This window comes from Gymnodraco acuticeps, unplaced genomic scaffold (genome assembly GCF_902827175.1).
Source record: "Gymnodraco acuticeps unplaced genomic scaffold, fGymAcu1.1, whole genome shotgun sequence".
Lineage (NCBI taxonomy): Eukaryota > Metazoa > Chordata > Actinopteri > Perciformes > Bathydraconidae > Gymnodraco > Gymnodraco acuticeps.
Window position 1 is genome coordinate 1,740,089 of NW_022990335.1, and position 23,658 is coordinate 1,763,746.

The 23,658-nt window shown below is 39.3% G+C and overlaps 1 protein-coding gene across 1 annotated transcript; it reads right to left on the reverse strand.

Annotated features, from left to right (window-relative positions):
- Positions 1-402: 402 nt before the first annotated feature.
- Positions 403-19,533, reverse strand: cracr2aa (calcium release activated channel regulator 2Aa). The gene is made up of 18 exons (XM_034223335.1): positions 19,386-19,533; positions 16,498-16,869; positions 14,577-14,688; positions 14,295-14,484; positions 10,630-10,776; positions 10,397-10,487; positions 10,199-10,294; positions 8,629-8,816; positions 7,827-7,898; positions 6,771-6,816; positions 6,513-6,595; positions 6,007-6,346; positions 5,713-5,845; positions 5,284-5,365; positions 4,477-4,591; positions 4,142-4,243; positions 3,692-3,768; positions 403-1,783 (listed from the first exon to the last, which is right to left on the reverse strand). Exons 2-18 carry the CDS (start codon positions 16,681-16,683, stop codon positions 1,693-1,695), a joined length of 2,151 nt encoding a protein of 716 aa, XP_034079226.1. The 5' UTR covers positions 16,684-16,869; positions 19,386-19,533; the 3' UTR covers positions 403-1,692.
- Between the last annotated feature and the right edge of the window lie 4,125 nt (positions 19,534-23,658).

Here is a 23,658-nt window from a genome sequence, read left to right on the forward strand (position 1 = left end):
AAGTAATTAACTGAGTGCTGCTTCTTCATAGCAGACACTTTCTTTAATCCTGCATATCCTACCGGGTGCTGGCAGCTACAAATAAGCTATGTTTTGAGTCTATAATGCTAACAACGGACTATAAGTAATCATGTTTGTTTAGAATGAGCCCTGTTATTGAGAAGCACCTCTGAAATGTGTTTTCAAAGTCCGCTGCTCAAATTACACCGGAAATACGTTTTCAATATAGTTTACAAGTCATACAAATGCTAATAAATTGGCATGCTAATTCCACTAAATATATTGTTTTTCATATTGTCATGACAACTTGAATAAACAGCAATGTCCAAACTCATCCACTATGTGACACTGTTTGACTTATTTTCATGTAATTTAAACAGGAAGAGAACTTTACACTTGATATTAACATTAACATTTCTTTATTTTTTATATATTGACATGTTTATATTTACATTAAAGTGAAGTGCAAGACACTGGCAGTAGTGGAGCAGTATAAGTGACCATAGTGCAATACCAAAGAGCAAAATACACAAAAGATGGTAAAAAGGGCAAAAATTACAATATATTAGTTATTTTGGTACCACTTTACAATAAGACTACCCTTATAAAGGATTCATAAAGGGCTTATAATTAGGTTATGAATTAGGTTGGAAACACATTATTAATCAATAAGAACCATTTATAAACCAGTTCTAACATAGTTTTCATACATCAACACAGGCTCACTGTTTGGCAAGATGACTAAGCCTTATATTGGCTACTTAGCGAGAATCAACTCAGTGAGCAACAGATACCAAGGATGCTGGCTGATGAAGAAGACGAAGTAAGCTAAGTAGCCAATATAAGGCTTAGCAGTACAGATAAATGTGGGCTCACTATTTGGCAAGCAACCGGTCACAACCCTGTTTATCTCATGTCTTATAAAAGCTTATTAACGATTTATAAAGTGTTCCCAACCTAATTAATACATTAATTACAAACTATTCGTAACCCTTCACATTATTTTCATTCATTAAGGCCACAACAGAGAAGCACGTTTCTGCTGTGCTTCACTGGATGAGAGTGGTTTTGTTCTTACTTTATACACACAGACAAAACCTAAAAAAAACAACTTATCTTGGCCCTAATAATTGATTCAACATCTCACAGTCAGAACACACACTGTAAAAACCTAAAACCGTCATTAAGGTAGTGTTTACTGCGAGTTGGTTTGACAATGCATTACATTTAACTGTTGTTGACTTATGTCTGTGTACAAAAGCTGAACAGCTACAAAAAATACACATAACACTGAATGAAAACATTGATATTTAAGGGAACACGTCCAGAGGTGACATATAAAGTTTTCTCGGAAGCTAAATAAATATTTTGAGATCCGCGGTGCCAACATTAAAAAGGTATTTGACTTGACTTACATTTGTTCAGTTGTTTATATAAATATATCTTTCTTTAGAATGTTCTTACATTCTTCTTACTTATATTATTATTTTACTATATCTTCCTGAAACTTGAGGTTATTTTTACACTGCAATAACGTACAAACGGTATGAATTCTGGTGTTTACCCCGAGCGGCACAAGGTGGAAGACAGTGAGGAGTTGTGCTGACTTTCATAATAATGTGTCCTCAGTGGTCACTCCATCTGTTTCTTAGTAAAGGGTAGTGCTACTGTGTGTGTTAGCTGTGTTTACTGTTAGCAGCAGGATCTCTTCTTCTCTGAGGGTCCGCCGTCGACCAGCTGCACCGTCTCCTCCTTCTCTCGGTCCTCCTGCTCCTTCAGGATTCTGAGAGTCACAAAGAGGTATAAACAAATGGAGCAGTGCACAATTTGCAGCTTCGAATTATACTCTATTCTAACCTGCAAATGCTTCAGTTCTCCTCTATCTTTATAAATTGTTTGAACCCTGCAGGTTCTTCATTTCTTACTGGGGATTATCTGCAACTATCCTTGCTTATGTATCATGTATGTGTATTGTGTTTTATGTCACAGCATTGAGTGACTGACAGTAGAAGTATCAAGTCAATTGAGAATAAAGGAAGCATGTTAAATGTCTTCATTTATTTGATTTATAGAAAAACACTGACAATCTCATACAAAGACAGAAAAAAAGTTGGATTTAAAAGGTCCCCTATTATACTGTTTTTCATCAATATATTATAGGTCTCAGATATGTACAAAACATGTCTCTGAAGTGTTTGGCTCGAAATACCAAACAGATCATTAGCATCCCATAATCCTCTCTGTTTCAGCCCTGTTTCAAAAGTGCTGATTCTCTGTCTGTTACTTTAGATGAAAATAAGGAGCCACTCCCCACGCCCCTCTGCGAGATATTTGGTTAAAAAGAACACAATAGGCGCGTTCACACTTTTCCTGTTTAGTTCCGTTAGTACCCCTTATGTCACGTTCACACCAAAAAGAGTACTTAGTGCCGGGAACTTTTACCCCCATTTTTAGTGCCTGCTGAGAGGTGGTACTCTCCTGGGAGGAAAAAGTGCCCCAGTTCTGATTGGCTAGGCGAATTGCAAACCACGCCCCGTAAAACTCTGAAATGTTTTGTAGAGCCGCCATTTTATTATCCTTGCATTAGCATTAGCATTCGCCCAGCGCAGAAACGCAGAGAGACTAACTTATGGCAACACAAAAGAAAACATGGGAGCGGTGGAGTGATGAGGAGGTGTCGGCGTTCTGGTGATTTACTCGGAAGGCTTCAGTAGAAGCTGCTGGGAGTCCCAGCAGCTTCTACTGAAGCCAGTCCCAAACTCCGGGGACTTCCGGCCGGGGACTTCGGGTGGCAGTATACGCCGTGAAGTTGTTTGCGGCCTGCCAGTAAACCCAAAGCAGAAGAAGACAAAGTGACGTCAGGGGCTCATTTGCGTAATCTTCCCTCAGGGAACTTATTCCGGTGTGAACGCGATCGGCTCTTAGTTCCATGGGGGAACTAAGTGCTGGGAACCTCAGTGCTGGGAACTAAGTACAGCAAAGTACTTGGTGTGAACGCGGCTATTGGTGCTCTAGGAGGAGATTCGGGTGATAAGGTGTGGGGGGGGGGGGGTTACCTTGGTTGGAGATTGGCTAATGGTTACACAAGCCAAAAAATCTTTATGACATCATAAAGTGGCCAAAATCTAATCAGCTAATTTTCAGACAGGTTTTTATAGAAATGGATCAGGACAAAAAGAGAGAGAATCTTTTTTCCTGAAACGTTCAGAGTCTCTCTACACAGAGGCGACACATGTTTATGTATAAAATACATGAAAAAGTGGATTTTGCATAATAGGTGACCTTTAAGATTTTAAACACCTTTTAAAAAACACTGGCAAAGAAAAGACATAGAGACCAACTTTACAATTACCAACATTTAAAAAACTAAACATCGATTGCGCTGAGTTTGAAACAATTACTGAGCAAAAAACGTTGTGACTCATAAACATTGCTTCAGTCTTGCAGTGAAATCTGTGTTTTAAAGCCAACCTTTATTCAAAATGCAGATACCTATTGTGTAGCTATTTGCTCAAAGCATACAGCCCTAACAGAATATGAGTCGTTTGTGCCAGAACACAGAACAATTTAAATATGTGTCTCTCTACATTATTAAACTGCTTACTTCAATACAGTTTACTTCCAATTTAGGTTGTTTAAGCAGACACTTTTTCTCTTTTAAACTCACACAAATGTCATACATTTTGCTCACCTGGCTAAATGAATCATGGACTCTGCCACATTGCGTCCCGTGCACGCACTGCACTCATAGAAGGTCATTTGGCAGTCCTAATAAAGAGGCAGAGATATGTCAACAGTGTGCACATTGATCAAGGTTAAAGTCATGTTTGTACTAATAGTGGCAACAAAAATCATTCCTCATGTAACACTATTAGTCTTACATGGTTCTTTACAGTCACCATAGAAACTAAATTAAACACCAGGAGGGATAATAATACAAAGAAAAAAAGATGATGAAAAAGCAGCCTCAGAATCATCTTGGAGTCATTTCCTTGTTGTTCTGTAATCACGTTTCTTTCTTTCGTTGATCATATCTTTAGAACACAGCACTTCTGTATGTGGGTTTTCTGTGGTTGGATGGGCTGGAAATGGATTTGTCGGTGAGGTCCTTGAGCTTAGTGGATAAAATCAACAAACTGACCTTGGCTAATCTTTCGCCCACTCCTTTCTGAACTTGTCTCTCGATCTCCTTGTCCGTTTTGTTTGCCAAGAGCATGATGGGAATGTCTTCGCCTGTGCCCTCCTGTGAAAGAAGGTTATCAAACATCACAGGCTCAAATAAACTGATCTTTTACAGCTAAAACACAAGGCCACCAGCTTCCCTGTATTCAACAGTACACACTATGTTTCTTTGGACTCTGCTCAAGGCAATCAGAATAAAGAAAGCAAAAGCACACAATTCAAGTAAAACCCAACCGTTGGTTCAGCTTGTTTTATTTGAATGTGTGCAGCTCATTGTCACTGTTAACGTCTTACCTTTACATTTGTAAGCCACTGTCTGACAGCGTTGAAGCTCTGCACGGCTGTGATGTCATACATCACAACCACTCCGTCAGCCTTTCGAAATATCTGTTTGGTGATGCTACGATACCTGCAGGAGGGGCGAAGGGAAAAAGACGGGAAGAGGAAGTGCTGTGTTTACTGTGTATTCGCAAAAATACATGAATTTTGTCTTCACATAATAAATGAGTGAGGTGCGTTGTGACACAAATGCAAACTTAAACTCTGAAAAAGGAAAACATTCCATTCAATGGGAATTCAAAATATGTAAATAAACTGTTTTAAAAGAAAGTAGTTGCACAGTGCCACAACTAAAGCAAAAGTAGAGGTCCATTGAGCCCACTGAATTCAGTCATTTGATTGGTCTATTGAAATAATCCTTCTATTTGGTCCATTGAAACTAATTGGCTCATTGAAAGAAGCAATTATATTGGACCATTCAATCAAGCTCTGGGATTGGTTCATTAAAAACAAGCGCGGACTATAGAAACTCTTGGATGATATTGCATGCATTTAGCTTAGCTCTTAGTTGCTTTTTGATTTTCCTGTAACAAAAATACTAATACTATCGAACATCACTGTATTCTTTTTCTTACATACGCCTTTTTTGGGGGCATTTCTCCCCTGAGTTATAGCTGATATGGATGATTAAGAACATCTGTTGTATCTATATATTACATGTCTTAATTTTTCTTTTCACAGAAATGTAAGAAAGAATTAAAAAGAAAAGTATGATTATGTTGATGCATGAGACCCAATGTTTTCCTTGTGTTGATGCCTCACCTCTCTTGTCCTGCTGTATCCCATAACTGCAGTGCCACCTGGCTGTTATCCACAATAATTGTCTTTACACTGTAATCTATACCTGAGCACACACACAAGAAAATGTCAGCATATTTAATTATAATATATAACTGTGAACTATTCTTACAACACAGAACAAACTTCTAAATTAGTACCAGTATACTAATATATATGTTGACAGCAATTCATATGATTGTTGCACAATTTAAAAGTCACACATTATAAGTGAAAGGGCTTTTGCTGAAAAAAAAAGAAAAGTTGGTAGTGTTGTAAAACCTATTTTTTATTGTTTTTGAAAGCAAAATGTAATCTTCCAACAGCTTTAAAGAAAGAAGTTTAAAGATGTATATTCTACAGTGTTGCCATTGCTCCAGACACAAGTGTGTGTCTGCTGTATTCTGTACGTACCCACAGTGGCAGAAGTGCCCGGGTGGAAGCTATCATCACAAAATCGCCGGAGGAGGGACGTCTTTCCCACACTGGAGTTCCCAACCAGGACGATCTTGAAGAGGCGGTCGGGCGGCGAAGGACCGCCTTCCTCCTGGGAAAACAGGAAGCACGGTAACAGAGAATAAACAAAGCTTGTGGGATAAAAAGCCCTATATTTGTAAAGAGGGCTTTAACAGCAGTAAACATAATGAGAGTTGTAACAGGTCTCCTCCCTGTAGCCTGACTTGAATGAATCGATGTCCACATGCTTACAGTTATGCTGGTTTCCTTGCCAACAGGCTGACCCCTTGGAGATGTGGGGGTTTCCCTTTCCTCCACATGTTCTTTCATCTTTTGCTGTTGGGCAGAAGAGGCTCCCAGAATATCGCTCATCACCAAGTCTATATTCTCCTCATTGGCAGAGGCTTCTTCTTCTTCTTCTTCTTCTTCTTCTTCACTGCACTCCTGAAGAGGAGTTTGGGCCACAGAGCCATTCTGGAGTAAGCTGGGGAGGGGGTCCTCCTCGATGGAGATGATCCTCTGGAGGTGTCCTCTTGTGTTCACTCTGACGTAGGACTGGCTCGAGCTGGTGGTTATCTCCTCCTCATCCTCACTGCAGATAGGGAGTAACATTAAAGCTACGGTGCTAATCGAAAGAACACACATCCAATACACTTGGTGAAAAAACAGAGGATGCACTGTAAAATAAATGTGGTTTGCGTTCCAAAAAGAAACAAAGGCTTATCCAGTTAAATCTTATTTATAACTTAGTGATATACCTTTTGAAGATGTTTGTGTTTGTATGTTTCAGAACACTCATTGAAGGCCTCAAACTTGGTGTTTTCCTATAATTCTTTGCATTCTGCAGAAATGAAAAACATGATGTTTTTATTCATATTGCAGCATGAACTTCAGGGTTGAATCCTACATTTATTATTCTGGGCTCTGGTAATCAATGACATCTGTTTATTTATCTCATCTTTAAAAGAAGACATAAGGAAGGTATATTTTGTACACAAACAATAAATGTCTCATACCTGAAAGCATATGTCCTTCTCATCCCGTAAATGTTTGTTCATTTCCCTGAAGAAGTAAACATTTTAAAATGAGTGAGAAATCTTATCATTTAAATGCTGTAGCTAATTGACTGTTTAGCTGAAGATCTTCTGAAACAAAGCTTACACACTCAAGTATTATTGAAAAGTATTCATCATACATTTTGAAAGTTTTGAAATCTTGCATTGCACTGTCAAATTAAGAGAATAGAATATAATTCCTTTATTGTCATCGCACCAGGTACAACGAAATTTAAAAAAGCAATCCTCGCAGTGCATTTCCACATAAAACGAATAAATATATATCTATATAAACATATGCTCACACATCCATACCAACATGCATACATGCCCGCACATAATTTAAATACAGTTTACAATATAAAAAACACAGGGATAATATTTTGCATCTCTGATGTCGATCAGTTAATAAATTAATAAAACTATTAAGAAGTAGTGCAGTTGCAAGTTGTAACTGTGTGTGTGCTAGTTCAGCGTTTGACGGTGTTCAGTTCTCGTATGGCTCTGGGGTAGAAACTGTTTTTCAGTCGGTTTGTCCTTGATTGAATTGACCTGTAGCTCTACCGGAGGGCAGAAGAGCAAACAGGAAGTGTCCAGGGTGTGAAGAGTCTGCAATTATTTTGCCTGCTCTGTTGAGGCAACGTTGGCTGAAGAGTTCCTCCAGAGAAGGCAGTGAGCAGCCGATGACCTTCTGGGCTGTGTTGATGACCCTCTGAAGGGCTTTCCTGTCCTTTTCTGAGCAGCTGGCACACCATGTGGTTAGGCAATATGCCAGCACACTCTCTATGGAGCAGCGGTAGAAAGACACCAGAAGCTTCTCACCCAGACTTGAATTACTAACTGAGCTGTGACTGTAAATTATTTTTGACTGAGCGATACTGTTTTGTTATTTTCCGACAAAGTACACATAGCATCTGGACAGCTTTTTGAAGGCCTTGTGATTTGAAACCACACGATTCATATAAATGTCTCTTTACTGCGTTTATTTATTTTGTGGGTGCCACTCTCCATCCTTACCTCAAAAGGTCCAGTTGTTTGAGGAGGCTTGTTCGCTCTCTCTGCAGTCCCTCAGTCAGTCTGTATATTTCACTGTATTAAACAAAAACCCATCCTGTATTACTAACACATATATTTTCACAATATGTTGCGGTTATACTTTGTTAAACAAAACCACCCATGTTTTACCGCCTCTCTAACGAGTACTGCAAGAATGATTCAGCATTTTAACTTCTGGTTCACTTGTCTCAAAGTACATTTCTGTATGTATTTTGGGGTTAAATACGTTTCTGTGGTCTGTGCTTACAGTAACACAAACGTAAGATATTTAAATCTTCTGTTTTTTGGCTTTACTCATATAAATGTCCGCGCTATAGGATGAATGAGGGATTTCTGATACTCATACATTTGACAAGCTACAACATATCTTTAAAAGATTGTTGCTAACAAGTAACTAAATCAGACTACAGAGGTTGTACGGTCGCTATTTCACTTTTTTAAACTTTGGCAATTGTGTTTATTTTTCATTGTCCTAATTTCTGAAGATGATCTTGATGTATTACATTTTTTTTAAACTTTTCATTGCCTCAGAGCTTATTTCCCGCCATAATCTAAAATCCTATCAAAAAAGTGAATTGTTTCATCAAGGGCGATGCTAACGTCTGGGTTGGCCTGCAAAAACATTACTGCAGCGCTCTATTTACTGTGGCAAAAACAAGTGATTGTATCCTGACCAATGAGCAAGAAAAAGCAAATTGAGAGGCAAAATAATAAGTCAGGAGTTATGAAGGAGCCCGAGTGAGTAAGAATAGCTACAACTCACATCTCCTTCTCCTCATGAAGCCGTGTGGACTGGTCCTGCAGCAGACTCAGCTGATCCTGGGCCAGCATCAGCTCCTGGCTGGTGTGCTCCAGCTCCCGGGACAACTCGTCATTCGTGTTCTTCAGCTTCACGTTCTCCACCTTGGTCTCATGTTGTTCAGAGTGAAGATCGTGGCACTGATGCTCCAACTGGAAAAGGTGGTCAAAAATGGAACAAGATCAGTAAAAATAGTTTGAATGTATTTGCTTAAGATTAAATACTTGTTCTTATTTTATACTTAAAGAGCAAACCAGAAGAAGTAGGTACTTTTAATGAGGCAGTACTGACCTTTTATTAGATATTAGAAACATCTGGTATATTTTTAACTAATGCAGCTTGTGTTATTCACATGTTATACACTAGAAGTCCCTCTGATCACAACACACTGTAAATACAACCTGTAAGACTTTATGTAGGGAATATATCAGATTTTAGTGCCTCCTAGTGGTACACACATTCACATATTGTTATTGCTGTCAAAGTGTTAATTGATTTGACTAATTGTATGGATGTGACAGCATTATGGGACAAATATCTTCAAACAGCCTACAGATATATTTCAAACAAACTGGTTTTGTAACATTACATAAATGAACAGATTCATAGTAAATGCTTTTAAAGCTGTGAGCCTGTTTGCTAATGTATTGACTGCTCCTCAACACTGGGGACACATCTGACTTGAATTAGAGGTGATAAGGGGCAGTGAAAAACAAGAAACGTCCTTGTTTGCGTGACCAGAATGAATTCAGTTCACTAATTAGCCTTAAAAGCCTGAGAGCAAGTGTTTAAACGTAGGTGTGACAGAACCTATTAACATCCGGCAGCAGGCGATCAACACACACTGCTGCTGCTGAAGTGTAAGGTCAACAGAGATGCATCAATCAGACTGCATTCGATAAAACTGACAAAATCAAAATACAACTCCTTTTAAAAGGAGCGGTGGTTAATGCTTAGATGCAAATCGGCTCTTTCACAACAGTTGGGTTGTGGTAATGACTTGGTTTTGTTTGTTTCCTTTCTGCTTCCACATATCAAGTAGACGGGGCCCTACTGTACATATCAAGCCGAGTCAGTGCAAACATCATCATTTTGGGATACTTTTTTTCTTTTTCAGAAACTTAGTTTTTAACAGCAGAAACTTTTTTCTTTCTTCATGACTAATTAATTAGTTTGCAGATACATGTAAGCACGAAAATAGCCTCCATATGAATGTTTCGTACAGGAGAAATTCACAAACGTTTATTGTTTGTTCCTTAAATGATTGAGAACATGTATTTGTAGTGCACTGGACAACCGAGATCTATCATTGTGTTATATGATGACAAATAAAAAATGTGTTGATGATATAGAGGTACTAAATCACTTCATTAGTTTATTTACAGCAAAGTTATCTGTCCTCTAAATGTGTATCTGTGATGCTGCTGAGTTTGCTGATGGATAACTAAAGTGACAGACACTCTGTGGAGTGTTATTAATAGACAGTGAACTACATAGCACTTTTTGTGAAATCATGCATCCATCTCTCACTCACCCCTCTCTGCTTCTGAAAGAGCTGTTCTAGCTCCTTCTCCTTACTGGACAGCTGCAGCTCCAGGTCCTGACTGAGACTCAGGAAGCGCTCATAGTCCTTTATGTTTAGACATTTAAAAAAGGACACAGTACAAGGGTGATGAGGAAGAAGCTGGCAGTGATTTATAACAACACAAGACAACTAGTTTGATATGAGTACCTGCAGGACAATCCTGTCTTTTTCACTTTTTATTTGCTGCTCCATTTCCTCATAAAGGCGCTGGATCTCATTATCGTGTGTTGCTGATTTCCTGTACGGGTAAAAGCAAGACACAACGGTGTGCTGAGCATAGTTTGTAGAAGTTAAAAATACCTTTCATTAAGTCACTTTAATTCATACTGTACAGTTTTGAATGACCCCGTTGATAAGCACAAAGATGTGACCCCCCTGACCTTTTGAGAGCGTTCTCCATCTCCCTCTTCTCCTGGGTGGCCTCTATGATCTTGGACGTCACTCTGGACAGGAAGTCCTCAAAATTGGATAAAAGGTGAGGTTCGTCTCTGCGCAGCGTGGCCCACAGACTGCGCACCTCAGCAGGACTAAGGGACAGAATGAGCAGAGGTAACCAAGTGCATTATCAAACTCAATGTCTGCAGTCTTTGCTCGATGGACCTGTCAGCTCCGGACAGCGCATAATGCGTACATGAAGCGCTACGTCATGAACGCAATAAATCATACCCTCGTGGGGGCGCGCTCATGTGATTGGCTTAGAATGAAGGAGACATCTGATTGGCTATAGATAGAAACAATTACAAGTACGAATCGGCTGACCGTCAGGGGAGTCTCAAAAAACCCACACACGAATGCACAGCGATCCGTGCACAGAAAGCGGTTTGTAGGTTCAGACAGTGGTGTAGTGGGCGTTGGACGCGGGGGTACGCCGTACCCCCACTTATTTGGAGCACAATCTTTTTTTTAATAGTCTAATAAATATAAAATCATTGCCAGTGTTATCAGTTGCAAGTGTGTATTTGTTGTAATAATGACAAAAACATAATACATTTCACAGTAATTATAATACAAAATAAAAACGATTTCCTTAAAGAATTATGATTCATCATCACGCTCATGACCCCGCGGCGAGCTGGGGGTGTGTCCCACTCACTGCCCGCCGATTTTGCGGTAGCTCTTTCCCTCAAGAATGCTAACGAAAAAGCTCTATAATGGCAGGCAAACATTTTTTACTTGACTTCTTTTCTAAAAAGAATATAATTCACAAGAAAAAGGCTAGCAGCAAGTGAAGTTGCTACTAGCACCACATCATCAGAAGAGCCGCCTAAAGACGTGGATAATGCTAGCACTAACGTCAACGTTAGCTGCGCTAGCAACGTTCCGCTAGCTAGCTCAAGCTCACCTTTCCCAGAGGTATGGACGGAGGAGATGTGGCGGAGGAAACAAGAGGAATACCCGTGGAGACTGCAAAGCTGGGAAACTGGGCTGCAAAGTTTGTTCATCCATTTCGGATTTATCAGTCTTCAAAACGCAGTGTGTGTGTGTGTGTGAAAAGCAGCGCTGTCTATGTGTATTTGTAGGCCTAATAAGAATAATTTCAAGTCCAGATCATCGTCTGCTTAGTTGCAATACTGTCGTTTATGCAATTTAGGCCTATACATTGTTTATGTAATTTATATGCCAGTGTGTCCATGGTTTTGAGTCTGTGTGTGTGTTGAGCGCAGCGCCGTCTACTTTTTGCAGTACAGCAACTATAGGACTAAGCATGCCGGTAGTTTCTTTGGGCCTGTCTGCCCGTGTTGTGAGTGCACTTCGCGCGTGCGCACTTATGTGGCATTGTTTGGGATTACCTAATTAAAATAGTGTACCCCCAGTAAAACAAATCCCCACTACACCACTGGGTTCAGGGGATTTAAACGGAAAACAAATATGTGTGGATCAAAAATACATATGTAAAACCTTTTTCTGTAATTGGATTTTATTTATATGTATATGAAACGGAACACATTTGTGTGTGCATTGAAAAACACAAGTGTGGATCCGGAAACACAAGTGTGAATCCTTCTGTGTGCATGTGTGTATTATGTTCTGAGCCCATACTTTTCAAACACAAGGTGCAGCTCAAAGTCCTTTAGCAAAATGGCACACATAACACATTTAAACAGAGAACAAGAACATTAAATTAAGTGCCTTTTTGTGCACATAAAGAGTATAAAAACATATTCTAATAATTGAAGGAACGCAAGGATGTAAAAAAGGTATGATGATAAAAAGTTATAATGATCCTAAAGTTCACAACAGATGACCTTCTCACTAAAACAAAGGAAGACATAAGACCAAATGATTACAAAGAATACAAATATAAAAGGAAAAATATATATATGTACAAACAGGCTACTGAAGACGACCTTAGGGCTCGTCCAAGGACATAAAAGGACATAATCAGTGATATATGAGGGGGGCAAACCATTAGGAACTTTAGAAACCAGTCAAATGAATTTAATCAGAAATATGATTTTTAGTGCGGGTTTGAATGCTGTTGAATGCAATATTGAAAAATTGAGAATAACAGTAATAAAAAATATTGAAATAAGCATTTCAATCCAACTATCAAAACTGGGTGATGACAGAAATATAATACTATGTAATTATCTTTCAACAGGAAACAATGTAATGTGCCTGTAAGCCAGTGGTTCTCACACTTTTTCTGTCAGGAAAAGTTGGGCCCCCCCCCAACACAAATAGTCACGTAATGGGCCAAGTTCACATTTATTAAAATACATCAATATGAACGTGAGCATTCCTTTCAAAAAAATAAAAAAATCACTTTGCTAGGACAGTGATAATAAAACAATGCTCCATAAGTCTGTGTGGTCAAAACAATAAATACATAATACAATTGTGCAATCCCTTTGCTAGAACAATAAGTTATAATGGCGCGCCCCCCACTTTGAGAAACACTGCTGTAAGCCAACATAAGGTAGGGAAAAACAAACACTTCCCTTGAAGCTTTTTCAACAGTTACACATCCTTTAAATCTGGCCAACATCAATATCAGTCAGTGCTGCACAAACTCATCTGATCTGAAATGTCAACTGGAGCTAACCAGGTAGGCGGAAGGCAAAAGGATGTTTAAATGTGGCATCCACCTCCACCACTGTTTGCTTTTATTGAGTTGTTTGTTAAAGGTGAGTCTATTCATGCTCTTCATAAGATCCTGTCTTTATCCAGAGTTATCTTTTTTAGGCAAACAGACAAGAGCTTCAAATGCCTTTCAATATTGAATAATGCAGAGAATATTAAAATGATTCAGATACGTTTTGTGAAGTGGGGCTTAAGTGTGAAGCTTTTCACTAAGCCTAATGTTTAATGCTACATTTCTATGCTTCAAACACAAAACTATAAGTAACATACTTCAATATTTAAGCTGTCACACTACTTAAAGGGGCCGTATTATGCTCATTTCGAGGTTCATATTTGTATTTTGTTCATCTACTGTGACATGTCGACATGCTTCAAATGTTCCTCATACTGCCTGTGCTGCAGCACCTCTTTTCACCCTCTGTCTGAAACCAGAGCCCAGTCTGCTCTGATTGGTCAGCTGGACGGCTCTGTAGTTATTGGTCAACGCCCCTTAGCCTATCATGTACAATGTGTTGGATTGCTAGCCAATAGAGGTGCAAGTGTTACATAGTGATGTAATTACGTTATGGAAGAAAACAAAGGAGTCCAATCGAGGCGTTTCAGGCAGGGGTCGGGGGGTTTGGGAGAGAAACTCCTTCCAGAGATATCTTTGGGATTTTAGACTTTGCAGACCATTTACATTCACAACGACCTTGATGACACACTACAGAAAATGGAAAACACCGAAAAGCATCATAGGGCCTCTTAAAATAAAAGAGGCAGAGCAGAGATTGCTCACAGGAACGGCTTTGCTTGAGAGTGGAAACTTCCAACTCTTGTTTAGTTTGATCAGCTGATTAGGCTATGTTGCCTAAAATGTAGTGTAGACTTAAAGCAGACATTAACAAAGTGTGCAAAGATATGACGTTGCTTATCACCACACGGTGTAAACACAAAGAACACACGCCCATACAGTACTCACTCTTCAAAGACGCTGTTCGCCCCGAGGCTCTCCATGAGCATGTCGAAGTGTTTCTCCTCTTCATCCTCGTCTGGTCTCGCCAGGCTCTCCTCCCACTGGGTCTGGTACAGGACCTCTGTGGGGCTTTTACAGGCGTTCTTCTCCCCCATGCCTTCCTCTACTGAAACCTTCTGACCTGATAAAAACTTACCTAGAAAAACAAACAGAATCTAAGTCCACAAGCAGACTACTCTTTCTGTGATAGTAATGTTCTTTTTTTGTAGAAACAGAAAGAAATCGTACTAAAGCCGGAGGAGAACTCGTCGAGGGTGAGAAATCCATTGCCGTCAGAATCGAGGGTATCAAATACGTTCTCCAACTCCTCCGCACTGAGAGGGAGCTCAGCGTTCAGCCTCTATTTAAAAAGACACAAAACACAGCTGCTACTGACGAGAACATTAACCCTACTGTAGCTATAACAACTGCTACTTGAGCCCTAAGAGCACAGACATTAGTGCAGTAGCTCGTCAAGTGGAAAGGAAAACATGGTGGTTCTTTTTAAACTAAAGTAGCCGAAAAGTTATTTTCCAAATAGCTTCTTTCTTTTTCTAAGCAGCAAATGGTTAATTGACATGCATTGTCTCAATCAACACATTGCTTCACTCTAATCTAATTAAAGCAGTTTGTAATGAGGAACAGACAATGACTGTCCTTCAACACAATATCTTTAGCCCATTCTATCAAAAGGGACATGTTTGGCTTTTCATTATTTGATCATTCTGGCTATGTTGTATGCATATGGCATACATGTTTGCCAGGTTGTGTTTCTTGCATCCTCAAATTCTGAAGGTTCAACTTCAGCTCCTATAATATTATTATTAATAATAATCAAAATATACACCTGAATTCAAACTAATTCCCTATTAAAAGCCATGACCAATCAAGGGGCTGACAATGAGGCTATAGCACTCCACGATATCAGAGTTGAAATCTATAGCCCTGGCTACAAAATTCTAATGTATTTACTATTTTCCACCATATTGATCAATTTTCTAATATTTATCCTATGGGAAAAACACGTGTTATCAATAATTATCAATACATCATTTGACGACTGTTTTTGTCACAGATACCAGAGAAACCTTTATTAAGAGATGCCCAAGGGTTAAGTTAAGATAATATTTGAGAGACAGCTCCTCCCAAACCAAAGTGACATGACAGAATGAGAACCTCCCGAAAAACGATTTAACCATATACGGTTGGATTATTTAGACGCAAAGCTAACACAGCCACACCTCTGTTAGCAGCTCGGGTTTTATGCTGTGTTTACACTGCTGCAAAATGTTGACCAAGGGACCGGGAAAGGGTAGGATCTGTGTAAGACCATCAGCTGTTCTTGTAAAGTGTGTTATCTGGGCAGAACATATCCCTAAGGTCAGCAAACAGTAGCATTGTGAAGCTAGTGCATTGGTGGTAAGACTGAGTCTGTGGAACTATTGTGGTTGTCAAGAGTGCACATAAATGTTAGCAGTGCTTCTCACTGAGCTTCTACAAGCTCTAACAGATGTAAGGAAAGTGTAAAACAAATATAACTAAGAGTAACAAGCGCTGCTTTGAGTACTGCATTTACTCTTCACTAACAGACGGTCACATAAATAGAAGTGAGAAGTTCCTGCTCGCCATCTAATTTCCAAGCTATTATCATAAACACCAGATCAAAAGCTTCCCCTCTGGGTATTTATGCTCCTCGGAGCGAGAGTCCTACAAGTGCTTCTTCAAAGGATTAGCCACGGCAGGGATGAATATCCAAGCGGCGAGTGAATCTGCACAATAATGCGAGTGGAGTAGCTGCATGACAAAGCTTCCGGTGGCTCTTTCATGCTGCTTTCAATAGGTGCACATGTCCTATCTTTGTCCTGTTCAGCAGCATTAATGAGGGTGCAGACTGTCCCTGTGTTTTATACTCACTCTGGATGAATAAGCAGGAACACAATTATGAAACTGTGAAAGTGATCCCGTTTACTGTGGATGCTTAAATGTGGTCCAAACAGCGCTCATGCTTTGTTTTTAAGGAGTTTACACAATTGATTCAACAAAATGTTTCTTTTTTTTCCTGTGGTAAATATGCCTCTAACTGTAATCCAACTTTCATTTAACAAACGGTGAGTTTTTACACTACTTTGTAACACAGTTATGGCAGTCGCCCTCGCATCAGTATCCTCACCTGCATATCCCGTCGGGAGATGAAGCCCTTGTTCTCGATGTCACACATCTTAAAGAACTCGTGGGTCTTCTCCAAAATAGTGTTTTGTCCCACCTCCCCATTCTTTGCCTCGTCGCCGCTCCCTTGCCTTGAAGTTCGGGCCACCTTGGCGTTGGTCGTGGCACGAGGAGCAGTAAAAGTTGCCATGGTATTTGTGAGTCCGTTGATACGAGAGCGTATATTTCACATGAGCAGGGCACACACACAGACAGAGCTTCCAAAGGAAAAGGATCCTGGAGAAGTGGAGCTTCAGGCTTCGCTACATCAGAGGCTCTCACCAATGTCACAGAGTGTCATCTCTTAGCAACCGCCTCTTTAATTAGTCGATGAAACCTAGGAGAGAGACGGGAGGAGAGTCTTCAGTTTGAATAAGTACAGCTCCTCGCACAATAAAACAGCTATAAATATAAAAATGAGTGTACTGCATCAGAAACCTATGGTACAAAATATGAGGTCTAGAAAAGGAAGCACTTTTAAACTACATAAATCAGAAAGATTCTTAAAAAATATATCATAAATGTGTCTTCTAGCGTGCATTTAAAAGGAACATACTTTAGATTTGGTGGGTTCTAAATATGCCAAAAAAACACTTTTTAAACAAATGATGTTGTTAATGACACAATTAGAGAAACAATATATTCATTATTGTTCTTTCTTGCTCTTTCCGCCATCTGTCACACACATTTTCAGTCTGATTTATATTATTTTGTGCAATGCCACTCACTGCGTGCTCTACATCTGAGTCAACTGCTGCTCTTTTCCTTTACTTCAGCCCTCGCTGAGACTAATGCCTCGAGACAAGTTGAACCAAAACTCAAAAGAAAGTTGAGGTATGACGAGGAGGGTCTTGTCTACCTGGGAATATTGACTGATATAACTCACTTAGTGGTGGGTTTCATGGGGACTACAGCTCTACGGGGCACTGGTGTGGAAGACTGCCTTCAGGAGGCTGTTGTGCACCGTGAGTCGATTCATGAACAGAAGCATCAGACAGTGTGCGAGTGTGTTTACCCAAGCACATGTAGACTTGTGGGACTGGTATACGTCAAACAGCAGAAAATAGACAAGCATGTAGGAAGTGGAAAGACAGAGGAGAATACAGGGTGAGAGACAGAACTCTAGACAAATATCATCTATATTGTTTGCTCATGAAGCTCAGTGAAGCTTTTTTAGTTGACACATTTGATATGAAATGTATTTCATGTAAGTATATAGCACTTATATGGAAATAATATATTTGTTTATTAAACAATTGTTCTTCAGAGGTCCCTGTACATGAGTGTTAACATTTGGTTTATCTCAACATTTCTTAATACGTCATGCTTGAAAGTTTGAGCCAAAACATTGTGAAACATATTGCAGGCACGACACACATCCAGAGGAACGTCAGCAACCCACAATGAGCAAGAGACAACGGTAAAGCATTAGCGAGGAAATGAGAAAGGGAACTCAGATGAAGTAGTGAAAGGTTTGTTTTCCCTCAAGCATACAATTGTAATATTCTTATCTTTAACAGACTTCTTTAAGTCAGAAGCCCTAAACATGTGTATGGCTCCTTTGTTAAAACATGGTGACAGACAGGTGGCCAGTGACTTAGGACTAGATTAGAAAGATATCAGACAATAAAAAACACTTTCAATTCCAAAGATATTTGTGATGCAACGTAAGGACATGATTTGATACCCCATTATGTCAGTCTAACTTCACTAAATTGCAATCAAGCATTCGTTAACATAATATAAACATATTTGCACTATCATTTTCCTTTAGGTCCAACTTTCAAATGTGTTCGAGTACTGCTTTGCATGCAGTTACCTTATCTGTTTCAGGCTATGACCTGGAACAGCTGTTACAGCTACAGCACTCACTACTAGCTAAGCAGAACAAGTTCAAACTGAAACTAAAACTCTGTTTGAAGCAACATAACTACACTAACTAAAAGGATAGACATCAATTGATAAGGATTCAAGATAAATAGTCACTTCAATATAATGTGTTGTTCAACAGACATGTTTCTTGTGTGCATTAGCTTATGACACTCATATTGTGGTCAGGCCTACAGAGAGACACATTTTGTTTGTCGTCATGACCGCAACATGTTCCTGCAAAATACTGTATTGTGTTGTATTGATACTGACAAGAATGACAAAGGTATTTATTCAAACCTAGCAGTAGATCCTCACTTAACCTTATCACATGATTTAGTTCCAAACATATAAATGGTGTTGCACAGGTGAAATTAAAGTAGTTGATAATGTTGGATGTTGCTCAGTAGTACCCATATTGGATTGGTGTTACATGCTGAAGGTATTTAAGGTATAACAAGTTCATTTAAGTTGTCAAATGTAAAGCTACGCCACTTCCTGGAGAAAGGTCACGACCATTTCCAACTTTAACAACACTCAACAGCCATCTGTGGTCTTTGAGGAACTGCAATGTGCCTGTTAGACCTGTCAAGTAGCCTAATTGTTACATACGAAATGTAATTAGAACACTAACAGCGTGTAATATGTAAACATAATGCAAGTGGAGAGGCTTGTGATAAGCTATAGTGAGCCAAGGGCAGACAACAGGTTCCAGTTTCACACGTGTAACAAGATAAAACGTTCACTTCCTTCCCTGTTACAACTTTATTCTATTGTGAAACTTCCTGTAAAGCCTGAGTGCCAAATTTAGAAATAAACCTAACATAACCTAACGTTAGCTAAGCTATGAAGAACAAGTAGAAAGTAGTTGTAACATTAGGCTACAGCAACAGAACACACAGTCATGTTTATAAGGCTAAAGTGCTCAGCTAAAGTGTTACTTAGTTAACGGCATGTTGGGGGTCAAACGTTAACGTTACGTACCGGTGGATGAAAGGTGAAATTAAAGTTGGAGGAATTCATTGACGTGGTTGTTGTCAGCCGTATCCTCTTAAATTGACCTCAGTGTTTACAAGTGAACTGGCGTGAGTCCAGGAATTTGAGTGAGCAGTGACGGAGCAAAGCAAACCTGAGGGCGGGACTTCATCCAGTCATCGTTGGTAACCATAGTAATGCCATCTATGGAAAGCCGTCAGTGCCAAACTGCACAATTTAAATCCGTTTTAAAGTCAAACTGAAAGCTTTATATAATGCTTATTTTTACAGCTTTAAATATTGTCAGACAAATGTATTTTTTTACGTTTTAAAAATAATTGTTATCCTGCTAGAAAACAAGATTAGAGATGTTTCAAGATTCAAAGGTTTTATAATGCACATAAGCTACAGTGTAGAAATGGCAATGAAACGAGCTCCTCCAACAATGCAACATAGTAGACAGAAACAATACAACGAATTGAAAAATGAAATGGAAAAATAAAAAATGACTTTTATTTTGTTCTTATAATAACGCACACACGCACGCAAACACGCATGTATTCCTGTGCCTTTTTTTTCAAATGTTTGCCAATGATTATATTACAACACTCAATTTCTAGAACAGGTTTCAAATGTGTGCTGCAAAAAAAGGTTTGCTGACTAAATCACATTGTCACAATTTGATGTTGGTAGGCACTTTAGTCTCAAAAAGTGAGCATTTCATGATGCCCCATTCTGCAGTTGCAATTCCAATAACCATCACATGATGGCAGTAAAAGACCTATTGTGAATCCATTGAAATGTATTGCATTTTCTTCCACTATAAATTGGGAGACTCATGTTTAATCAGTTGCTTTTGGAAAAGGTTATTATTATTATTATTATACTTATTAACCTTGCAACATACTGCAGCAGGATTTATACTGTCCATCTGGACAGACAACGTGTAGCAAATGACACAGATGAGCCAGTCTAATAATAAGTGGGTCTACTCTACAGGGGGAACGGTCTTATAATGTTCCATAAAATGTGTCTGCTCCATTGCACAGCAGCCAAGCAGGTGTAAAAACTATCTCAGGCCACATCTCCTCCAGCCTCCCACACTTCATGGACTCAAACTACACGTATGTTCAACATGTGTGGCGCCGCAGTGATGAGGACCCTTGAGCTTTCACTGTCTCCTTGTCAAGTTGTTTTTAAGAGGCTGATTTGCAGCAAACAGATGCATGCAGGGACAATGCTCCACAGTTGAGATTTTGGATCCAGATGTATACACTTTGAGACACTTAGTACTGGTCTTTGGGGTAGCACTTCTTTCTCACATGACTGAAAGCAGACAAAAGTGAGAGAATTGGGGAGATCATTTTGTATATCATGTACTGGTTTCAAATTCTGCAGTCAGTGTTTTGGGTCTTTTTCAAGTATTTCTTACAATTGGCTAAAAAAATGGTCCATTGTCCTATACAATTTTCTGAATTTTTTCCAACCCCACCATCCATACAGCTCACATGTGGAGAGGAAACTACAGCCACACTTCTAGGTTGAGAAAACCTCCTCTACTACAGGTCCTGTGGAAGCTATTTTACCAGTGAGAAGAACTAGAGCAGGGTGGTAAGGAGGCAAGGAGGGACGACAGACATGATGTAGCGAGAGTATGTACTGTACTCTGTGTCACCACATTGCTCTGGTTTAAGGCCTTGGAAGGACTGACATCACACTTGGAGAGTTTCATTCTGCTCTGCATTTGAAAGTATGGGAGGGTGTGTGGTTAGGGGCCTGGAGTCATCTGTGGCACTGCTTTAGAGGTCTCTTGGTGCCTTTGGGATCACGCTATGCGGTTATGATCAGAGATATGCCAATGCCTCGGGATGTGGACAGCTCCTCCATTCAAAATCGTGGCCTTTGCTGTATCATTGTGTATCTTCGTGGCTTCGGGTGGTTTTGGTTGTCTGTTGTACGTGCTCTTTTGTGCTTTTGGTCTCGGAATTTGTGCCAGGGAACATTGAAGAACTCATTCACATTTTTGTGCTGCTGCAAAAAAAAACTGATACTTTTGTCATTGCAGTTCTGCTGTCTGGGTAAACCATTGAAACATTTCATTTAGGTCAGACCTACTTTGAAAGGGTTGTTGTCACCTGCAAGGTCTCAAAGTTCAGGCCATTTGTGGCAGCTATGATACAGTGACAGTGTGTTTGCTCTACTTTTAACCTTACCTTTTCCCAACTGGCAATCGGGCTTCATTTACTTCAGTGCCCTTTTCCTGTTGCATCCTTATGACGAATATAGCCGAATTGTCTTCACGATTATTTATTTTCATATAACCCTCTTTGCCAAATGGATCAGATGATATTTAAATAGGAACTGTATCAAAATGAACCAAAATAAAAAACGTTTTTCAGATGTCTTTTTCATCTCTTAATACTAGTCCTGGGGTTGGGGGTTTCCATCGGGGTTTCACACACTCACTAGAGCCTCTAGGGGACGCTCTGATGTGGGTTAAGGTTGTGAGAGTCCAGCTCAAGACCTGTGCACTTCATTTGTAGCACCAGCGCTCCCACTAATTGGCTTTGGCTATGGAGATAGAGTGTGTCATGGTTCATTTATCGTTACAATTATTTTGTTCTCAATGGAAATTGTTTTCCGTTTTATTATCTGCAATAGAAGCAAAAAATATTCCAATGCACTGTTCATTCATGCTTCCTTGTATGATAATTAATTATATTTTGACATGTATGCAAATTATACTGCATTGATTTGCTAGGAGAGTAGGGGAGAATATGAGGTGAAAAATGCTGATTTGTGTTTTAGCTGATTTTTTTTTAATGCGCATTTACAGCAAAATACCACAAGTGCCAAATAAATGTCACAAACAACTTCGTCCTCAACGTTTTTCCTCTGTATGCTGCTGTTTTAATGTATTTTTACATTACAGAGATGACAGATCTGACCAATCCAACTTATTTTTGCAAGTATGTGGTGATAGTTGGAGCACACTCATGTGGCAACCTGGCTCCTCACTGACTGTTGGAAGCAATTCTGGCATGTAAAGCTAGCATACTGCCGCTATCGCTTGTTATCAAACAAAGCCTTATTGTGCAAGACAAGCTATTATATGCTTCATTTCCGGGATGGTTGCTGATTCACTGAGGGATAGAATATTTAACCCGATGTAAAAAAATAAAATGGAAAGCTTCCAAAATTGCATCACACATCCTACTGTAGGATTACTTAATGATGAAGTACAATTGATTAGAGAAGCTGTTATGGACATTGTGTCCAAAATATACGTTCCACCTTAATGTACATTTCATCAGGGATCTTCCCCTTCGAAACTGGATTCATGCCATAATTGCATTTAAGTACCACTTGCCGTAGTCCCTTCCCAAAGGACTATGGGAACATGTGTTTCCCATTGTTCATGGTTTTTTCATGTGTTCACACTGACCACACTGACTTTCCCATTATCTCACCGTGCTTGTGTAACTCCACAGGCTCTTTTGTCGAATTTGCAGATTGTGCTTGGATTATATCAACTAAAGCAACTACACCAGTAAAGCAAAAGAGTAAATACGCATTACAGTAACTGTATGGCTGCAGTGGTGTGGTTATTTAAAGGAAGGTTCATCCAAAAATCACTTGCATAGCTAACTGCTAGCATATTTAAGCTATAGCTAATGTTACAGTTTAGCTAATGTGGATTCATGTTTAATCTCACGCTGAAGCATTGGCCTCTTGTCCATGAGTAGATGTCCTACCTTCCTTCTGTGCGTTTATGCCCTCGGTCCATGTAGTTTTGTAGAAATAAAATAGTTCCTACATGAAACTGCTTACAACAATGTCTGTATATCATCTCTAGTAATCGGGTCATGGTTTCTGAAAATAGATATTGCTTTTGAGATCCCTGTTTAGTTTTACGAAAAAAAAATGTCAGCGCTTTGAGCACAAGTGCATTGCCATAAAGATCAATTTTGTTCAAGAAAAGGCAAATATCTCTATGACCGATATCCCCAAAAGGGCTTTCGATTTTAGAGGTGAATTATCCTTTAGTACACTAGAGTTATATGTGTGTATTGTAAAGAAGGAAAAGTACTTGAACAGCCCCTTTGGTAACAGATAAAAAACAAAATACACAGCAGCATGTTAATTAGTCCCGTTAAGCAGTGTTTGCATAGGCCGATTTATTTAACATTAACTCATTGGTATCCCTCGGTTTCTAATCTTTATTCTAAGCTTTAAGCTATATACAATACGACTATATACCTGCTAGCACAAGCTTATAAAT